At 39.5% G+C, this 9,119-nt stretch overlaps 1 protein-coding gene across 1 annotated transcript; it reads left to right on the plus strand.

The window, feature by feature from the left end:
* The first annotated feature begins 1,368 nt into the window (after positions 1-1,368).
* On the plus strand, positions 1,369-7,706 carry LOC117259566 (hemicentin-2-like). Its single transcript, XM_078171696.1, has 5 exons — positions 1,369-1,557; positions 3,441-3,698; positions 5,799-6,092; positions 6,174-6,449; positions 6,541-7,706. Exons 1-5 carry the CDS (start codon positions 1,494-1,496, stop codon positions 6,630-6,632), a joined length of 984 nt encoding a protein of 327 aa, XP_078027822.1. The 5' UTR covers positions 1,369-1,493; the 3' UTR covers positions 6,633-7,706.
* Positions 7,707-9,119: the final 1,413 nt, after the last annotated feature.

The following is a 9,119-nucleotide window of genomic DNA, read 5'->3' on the forward strand; positions in this document are numbered from 1 at the left end:
TTCAAAGTTCAAGGTGAATAAATACGTTGCTGTGCCAACCTGACGTCATCACAGCAACACAATCTACTCAAATAACAAAGCACAAAGATTACAGGAAGGACGTGTGTATTTTTTTCCTTTGTGCGCTAAAATCTCTAAAATAGATAAATGACAATATTTCCTGACAGAAAACACACCAACTTGTTATGGTTTACTATTGTACTGGCTGCACCTGAATATACTGTTTCCTTGAGAATCACATATGATAATGAACTTTTATTGTAAGAAAAATTTTGTATTCTGCTTCAAATCATATCTCCCATGTAACAGGACTCAAATGTCCCTGAGGCTAAACAATGATAGACTGTGATCATATATCGTTTCCATCTCAGGAGCTGAATAGATGCTTTATTGTGAAGCTGCTTAATAATTACATTGACACCCATTTATAGCTAGGCCTGCCAAGAAACTGTTGTAGTAATAAAATCACTCAGGCAATTGACTGTAGTTAATAATTAGGCCATGTCAAAAAGAGGAGGGAACATCAGGTAATGACAAACTCCTGTGAGACAGTGCCATCTAGTGTGTGCGTGTGTTTAAATATACATGTGGCTATTATAAATAGTTATAAGACCATAAAGCCAAAAGAAAAACAAAAACAGAATTAGAATTTGTACAAATGTATTAATTTTCAACACAAAATAACTACGTACAAATGCTTTGAGTCTTCACCCATGTAGCCCAAGGCCTCAGGAAACAAACAAAAGAAAAAGGAAGTCTCTATTGCACACACACACACACACACACACACACACACACACACACACACACACACACACACACACAGAACTATTTACATTTTTATCTTTCATGATACATTAGTTTTTATGTCCACTTGGACTCAAGGAAGAACTGATTAGGTTTTGGTGGTCAAAGGTCAAAAGTCAAGGTCAGTGTGACCTCACAAAACACATTTTTTTCCCATAACTATAGAATTCATACAGTAATTATGACAGAATGTCACACTAATATCAAATAGGATAAAATGATGAAGTGATGACATAGTATATCCACACGGTCAAAGGTCAATTTCACTGTGACATCATAAAGTTCTCTACAGATGGTTTCATCTCTGGACAGTGCGCTGTTGTTTCACTGTGTGCATCATGTGTGCACATTACAATGCTCTCCAAGTGCGCACAGAGTAATCAACGTTCAGATTACTGTCTTTACAACTCACTTCACATAATGCTTCAAAACGCACCAAAACACCACACAGTATAACCTTTGTGCTGTAATTACAGATTTCCTGTTTGCCTGTAAATTTCGAAATCGATTTCATCATCATGTGAATTCTGATGTTAAACAAGATGATGGGTGTGACTGAAATGAGTGATATTTTAGTCATAGGTTTAGTTACAGTAATAACTTTATGTCTCAGACTTAAACAGTAGTTAGTGTATTAAAAAAAGGAGGCACAGTAGTTCTTGTTTAAACTCACAGTGGAGTAAGACATGAGAGACACCATGATACCCTACAGGAGGAGTCTTTACTGTGTTTTGCTGGTGGCACTAATAGGTAAGAGCACTTTGTTTACTGACTGCTGATTTTTACATAGACTGTAACTCTAGGGAGAGCTTTAAAAACCTGATATACGAACAGTTAGATGGCTTAATGTTATTTTAAGAATGTGTTTAAGAGAGTGTTGGTACTGCATGTTACATTTCTTATTCTGCTAACTAACTGAATATGCCCCTCATGTATCCTACTCTACATAATAATTTAATTCTCAGGATTCAATGGTGTATTCTAAGTTCAGACTGGCCTTGATGTGCTGTGATTTGTATGTTCTGAAGTTCAATATGACTTCATCTGTGCTTGAGTGGATTTAACACTACAGGGGAGACTGGGTATGGATTCAACACTTTTGGCTCAGCATCTATAACTTGCTGAATTTATGTTTAAGAGCTTTTAAATTTTGACACTAAGTTACCTTGTTTGTATTCTAAAAATAGCAATGTTTCCAGCTGCTTTAACGATACCACAGAATTTGAAAAATGATGTCAAACACAAGGAGTTTCATAGATACAACCTGCCCCATCACTGGGGTAAGTTTTGACACAAGCTGGGGTTAGCTGTGCCGACATTAGTAAAGAATTTAAAATTACACAGTTACACAAAGCATACAGAAAAAAACTGATCCATCCATCCATTTTTATCCACTTATCGGGGGCCGGGTCACGGGGGCAGCAGGCCAAGCAAAGCACTCCAGGCGTCCCTCTCCCCTGCAACGCTTTCCAGCTCCTCCTGGTGGACCCCAAGGCGTTCCCAGGCCAGATAAGATATGTAATCCCTCCAGTGTGTTCTGGGTCTGCCCCAGGGCCTCCTACCAGTGGGACGTGCCTGGAAGACCTCTAACAGGAGGCACCAAGGAGGCATCCTGATCAGATACCCGGTCCACCTCAATTGACTCCTTTCAACGCGAAGGAGCAGCGGCTCTACTCTGAGCTCCTTACCTTATCTCTAAGGCTGAGCCCAGCCACCCCACGGAGGAAACTCATTTTGGCAGCTTGTATCTGCGATCTCATTCTTTCGGTCACTACCCAGAGCTCATGACCATGGGCAGATGCAACACTGCAGACACTGCACCAAACCGAACTGACACTAATAACCAGTTCCTACTAAGTTGTTACCTGCTAACCTGTATCTGTTGGATGCTTTGTGTGGATTAGGTCCAAAATACAAGTCTGCTGCCTCAGTGAATCAGTCAGGACATATTCTTGCTGCAACCTTTTGACTGCTGTGATGTCCCAGGGCAGCTGTGTTGATCCTCTTTCTCTGAGGTTTTGTAATTTCTTGCAGTGTCTGCTCAATGTCACATGCCAGAGTATTCTGTGGGGACAGACCTTACTGTCTCTCCCTGCCTTACCTCATCTCATGTAGACTTGAAGACATGTGCCAGCTCACTCATCAACTTTTCTCACCGACTCTCCTGGCATGCTGAAAAAAGAGCAAGATGTTTAGTTATCATTGGGTTTAGTTGTAGCCTAACACTTAAAAATGTTACAACCACCCCCACCCCTGAAGCCAGCTGTAGCAGCATGGTGGTTTGAAATGAACAAAAAAAATACTTCACATTTTACCCAAGTGACAACTGTCTAATCTTAACAAGTTGCAATATTCTGTTTCAACAGTACAGTAGTAATCAAAATGTAATGGTCTTCACACATATTTCACAAGTTCAGGAAAGAAGTGGTCATACCATATATTAGTCATAATGGACATTCCATCTTGCTGAAACTGGTGCTGTCACAGCCATCTCATTGTTACAACCATACCCGGTCTCCACTACTATTAACCTTTAACTCATATTAAAAATATGAGTAAGAAGAAATAGTAAGAATATAAATGCACATCGTACATTGTCTGATAAAGCCATACTGACTCCTCCTCTCCCTCAGGTGCACCAGGTTTGGAGGCCTGGGAGCAGATTTCCTGGACCGGTGAGGTGACAGCTGGTTTCAGCACCACTTTCACCTGTTCCTCTTCCTGCCGCCCAAACTGCACCTACACCTGGACCTTCGAGGGCCGCACAGTCAATGGGAGCACGTTAATTTGGGCACCGAATGGACTAGAAAATACAGTGGTGTTAGAGTGTAACGTGCTCAATCCAGAAACAGGAGTCTCCAGCAGTATGAGCTCCGTTGTAGAGATTAAAAGTAAGTACAGCAGGTTTATCACTGTATTAGATGTGCGTTGGTGGAAAGGAAATAAGTACATTAACCGAAGGGGTCACTGGAAGTGTGTGGTGGTGTATTTTTCCACAGACTCTGCCCTCGGCCTGTGTTTTCTTCTTATCTTGTGTGTTCAGGATGTTTATGGGCGTGTTACCCCACAGCCAACAGAGGTCAGGCTTTATGAAAAGGTAGCGACCAAGTGCCAGGTAGTAAGCAGCAGGTATCCAAGAGACATAGTGCCATAAAAACACCAATATCGCAAGGTGGAACGCCAAATGGGTAAATCTAAGGCTGGCTTTTACTTTCACTTTAACTGCTAAGTGTGTTTACAGACAGTAACCCTGCATAGAATACTTTTATATACAGTTTTTAGGTAGGCCACTTGTACTTAACCTGTATATATACTTATGTACTTATACTTTATACATCTTATCTTCCACATTTTAGAGGGATATATTTGTACTTTTTCAGGGTAAGATTTTTTAAAATAATTTTACCAGCACTCAGATTTTTCTTGGGACCTGTTTAGGGCACGTGACCCCTAGGTTGGAAACAACTGGACAAAAATACCAAACAGTATATAGAGAGCATAAAATCAGCTTCACCTTGACATGCTGCTTATGCATTTATTCATCAGTATTAACAATCCTATAAAATATTGTCAGTCACAGGAGACATTTTTTGACAGAACAAGACTTTTATTTTGATACTTTTGTGGTGGCAATTTCTACCAAACAAAATACATTGACCCAGAAACTTGTCTTTCTGTAAGTTTAATTCAGCATCTGCAGATGGACTCACAACAAACAGTCAAGAATAAGCCGAGTGCAAAGAGTGAGCCTTGAACAAGATACTTATACTCAGGTCAGGGATCTTAAACTAGCATCATCAGACGGGTGACAGAGCAGTCATCATATCTAGTCATGTCCCTGGATATCAAGTAATGTACACACTGACAAAGGGTAAACATCATGTCAGGCACTTGTGCTTGTGGCATCCCATAAAATGCAAGATTACTTCACATTGTTTCTGTTTAGCAGCACATAGTACAGAGGCCTACATGTTTCCATGACAGTGTTAACTGTTGCATAGATTTTACATAATTACACAATTTTTATTATATTCTTGATTAACTTTTTGATGATATTAATCATTTCCATTGCAGTACTGAATCCATTATTATATGCATATGCATGATGTGGAAAACTACTCTGTCAGTCCCTAGTTTGATGAATAAATAAATCCTCAGTGAGCTTCAATTGTTCCTACTTCAATAATTAAAACACAAAAATACAATACAGTACAGGACTATAATTTCAACCATATACAGCACTGGTTCCCAACTCCCACTAGGGGTCGCCAAAGTGCAATGGTGGTGTTGTAAAAGCCTTTTTGATATTCTTTCATCCATTTCTGTGAGGAACATTAAATGAAACTGTTATTTCTTAAGGTTAGAATGTTTTTCAAGATATAAAACCTAAAACACACCGCACAGGACAGGGATAAGGGCACAGTGAAGACCTGGACACGAGTTATATTCACAGAGCCTTTACCCTGCTAAACAGCCTCATCCGCATCAGAAAAGTACAGTTACAACAACCAGAGAGCTAATTTAACAATGGCGAAACATCAGGAAGAAAAAACAGTGACTTTGTCCAAAAAAGACGTCTATTAGGAACAGGAAAAGGAAATAATCTGCTCAAAATCCATCTAAAGTGCTTGTTTTACACAAATGTCCTGGAGTTAAGTGTACAGTTTATCATTTCTTCTGTATAGTTATTGTTACGCTCTGAATACAATTTGAAATATTCAGTTTACTCAATGATAGAAAAGGAATCCCTGAAGGAAAAAGGTTGGGAACTGCTCTTACAGCGTCTGTCCCACATCATTCAGATCCTCGTATCATTACAGACAACATCTCTCTGACAGACAGAAGCATCTCAACATTAAACATGCTAGTGTGAGGAGCACTGATGGTTCAGGTCAACTACATGACAATGCAGAATTGGTGATACATGATTTAGATGCTTCTTCCTTCTTAATGATTTTAAAATCCCCTGCATCTGGTGTCCTCTGTTACAGATCGAGTGTCTGTGCAGCTCAGTCCACGAACCACTGTCCCATCTCTCGACCGGCCACTGGACCTCGTCTGCCACGGTGCTCCATCAGGTGACCCCTCACACCTGGAGAACGAGGTGGTCTGGTACAAAGACGGACAGAAGGTGACCCTGCGTGAAAATATGCAGCTGCTGCAAAACAACCTCACACTTCACTTTGACTCACCGCTGCCCTCTGACGCTGGATTCTACCTGTGTGAGAGTTCCGTGCCGACACTTCAGCAGACGAGAGTTTTCAGCCTGGGGTATCTGCTCAGCTGTAAGCATTCATGAAGAGAGGAATAGTGTAAAGAATTTAATGTCGTTCACATACTGGAGTAAACTTTATGTTATTTTGTAGTTGATCCGTGGGTCGTCAGCATCAGCGGACGTGACACAGTGTTTCCTGGCAGATTGAATAAATTCACCTGCTTGACGAGCTGTACCTTGAACGTGGACTGTACAGTCAGGTGGGAGTTCAGGGACGGTTTCCCCACCGGAACCTACTTTGCTGTCCATCAAAATAAGCTCCTGTGGACCCCATCCATACCGGGTACTGTCCAAAACTTCACCTGCATAGCAGAAAATACAGCTGTTGGACGTTCTGCTGAGGCCACCAAGATGGTAGAAGTTAAAGGTGACAACTCTTTAGTATTTGCTCTTGTGTCTGCTTTAACATCGGTGTCAGATTTCATATCAAATCCAATGTTATCTTCATCTTTACACAGGTGTTCCTGTCTCTGGTTCAGAGGCTGTGCCGCTCTGTGGACTGTTAACAATGATCGTCAGCGTGGGACTGCTGGTGCTTTTTGATCCATAGAGCTTAAACCTTTTTAAGCTTTAATGGTTGTTTTTGCTGTTTTTGAAATGTATTTATTTGCCTTTCTCTCTCCCATAACACTATGTTTAGTTTACAATATAATAATGATATAATCTTCATTCATAAACCGCTTCTCAAAACAGAGTTACAAAGTGCTTTACATGTCAATAATTAAAACAGACAAGGCATGAAAACTTTTAAAAGAACTAATAAAAACACATGGTATTTAAAAACTCAGGAAATGACAGTCTAAATGAACTTAAAACTTAAGTAGGATCAGGGAAGGCTCTCTGATTTTAAGTATTTTTTAAGAAGGGACTTAATCACTGACTCTAGGCTGTTCCAGTACATCCTAGTGTGTACGGCACTACCAGGTCGGAGACATAACTGGGAGAGGGACCATGAAGAGCCTTAAAAGTAATCAGTAAAACCTTAAAATCTATTCTACAACATACTGGGAGCCAGTGTAAGGAGGCTAAAGCTGGAGGGGTGCTATCATGTTTAAACACACTGGTTTTTCCATTTTAATACACCAGCTTCATGTCTTCATCAAATATTGTGTACCATGAAATCCTGTAAATATGAGTAACAAAATAACTGTTTTATTAAGTCATGAAACAAATTGAAATGAAAGTGTGTGTATATATGTTTTTTTAGGAAAATAGTTCAAAATTGTGGCCTATATAATCCCCAAAATGGCACAGTTCCAATCAAAATACTAATATATTTGACCAATATTTCATAGTTAGTCATATACTTGACAGTGTACTCCTTTTACACAGTATTATTTATGTATCTTTCTCATTGTTTGCAACAGCAGCGTCCAAAATTAATGTGAACCACAGGACTGCAATAACAGAGTTTATCCATTTAATCTGTCACCTGTTTTTCACCTGGTTACATTTGATGGTGAATGTCAAATGTAACCTGATGCATACAAAGGTTCAGCACAAATTTATGGTGTAATTTAATTAATATACACACACATACAGAGCTGCAATATTTTTTTTACTACAGTGGAATTTTCTATTCTATGTGTTAAATTCTAGTTTTATTAAAGATACAGCGACATAGTTTTTAACTGTTGTCATTTTCATGGTGTTTGAGCATTCAGCTGCCGTCACATCCTGTTAAAAAATGCTAACATTTTGTATTATTAAAGGTCCAGTGTGTTAGATTTAGGGAGAAATTACTGGCAGAAATGCAATATAATAGAATCAGTATGTTTTCTTTAGTGTATAATCATCTGAAAATAAGTGTCGTCTTGTTTTTGTTACCTTAGAATGAGACATTTTTATCTACAAAGGGAGCTGGTCCTCGTCCACAGAGATCACCATGTTGCACCATCATGTTTCTACAGTAGCCAAGAACGGACAAACCAAGCACTGGCTCCTCTAGATAGTGCCATTTGCATTTTCACATCCGCCACCATAGTTAGTAGTTCCTCCGCATTGAGACCAGGAACAATGTCACACTAATAAAACTAATTTGTAATGTAAAGCAGCGGTCTCTTGGAGAGAAAGAGACCTCTATGGATAATTTGTCTCTGTAAAAACCTCCTGAACAATGAATGCTCAACAAATCCTAGCTAGGAGTTCATGCTTGACTCACAGAAGTCTCAGCTGGTCACCTGTAGATGCCAGGAAATCTTACATACTGTTCTTGTTTTATAAATAATATCTCTGATGGTGACACATTTGTAAACCTTTTGTCGACACCGTTGCTGACTCTTGGTGTTTCCCAGCATCATGAGACATTGTTTGACTTGAAGTTGACCTCTGACCTGGATGTGTTACTGATTCACTTTTTGTGAAGTCACCTTCTATGTAGAGAATAACTGATTTATTAAACTGATGTGTTTTTAAAGCGGCTGTGGTTAGTGACACACCAAGGCCCCTCTTAGCCTCCTGAAACTGAACAAATAAGACAGATAAGAGAGTCACACAGAGCAAACACACGAGGGAGACAGAGGCCTCTGGTTGCTCTTGCAGCTGTCCTGTGACGCAACAACATAATCCATCTCTTTTTGTTCTTTTGGTGTTGTCTCACCTGTTTCATATTATTTTAGACCTGTGGTTTGGTTGGAATGAGGAAGCAAAACTAGGAAACTATTTAAAACTGTTCATGTTAAAGCAACCACATAAAAAAGGTCTCCATTCGACAGCAGAGCAAAGCTGAAGCTTCATTCAAGTTTTAGTCGAAACATCACAAACTATATAGGAAAAAAAGATGAATTTCAGGCACTCATGCGTGAGGCAGGAACAAATGCGTTTGAATTCCGTTAAAAAGCCTTTATTTCAAATACATGGCTGCTCACTTTAAAAACATCAACCGGTCTTCGTCAGGGTGCAAACTATATGTTGTAAATGTATAGTCGTGGTAAAAACAATACAAAGACAACGATTACATGGTGTATGTCAGTGGTATAATATCTATGATTAACTGCCCAAAAACTTGGACTTGCTTCTGTCCGTCATTGAAATGTTA

This window comes from Epinephelus lanceolatus, chromosome 10 (genome assembly GCF_041903045.1).
Source record: "Epinephelus lanceolatus isolate andai-2023 chromosome 10, ASM4190304v1, whole genome shotgun sequence".
NCBI lineage: Eukaryota > Metazoa > Chordata > Actinopteri > Perciformes > Serranidae > Epinephelus > Epinephelus lanceolatus.

What these genes read in the sequence shown, in the direction of transcription:
- LOC117259566 (XM_078171696.1), top strand. Translation starts at nt 1,494, where the DNA reads ATGAGAGACACCATGATACCCTACAGGAGGAGTCTTTACTGTGTTTTG. An exon ending in CCTGGGGTATCTGCTCAGCT is followed by an intron (nt 6,093 to 6,173) that starts GTAAGCATTCAT and finishes GTTATTTTGTAG; the next exon opens with TTGATCCGTGGGTCGTCAGC. An exon ending in CAAGATGGTAGAAGTTAAAG is followed by an intron (nt 6,450 to 6,540) that starts GTGACAACTCTT and finishes ATCTTTACACAG; the next exon opens with GTGTTCCTGTCTCTGGTTCA.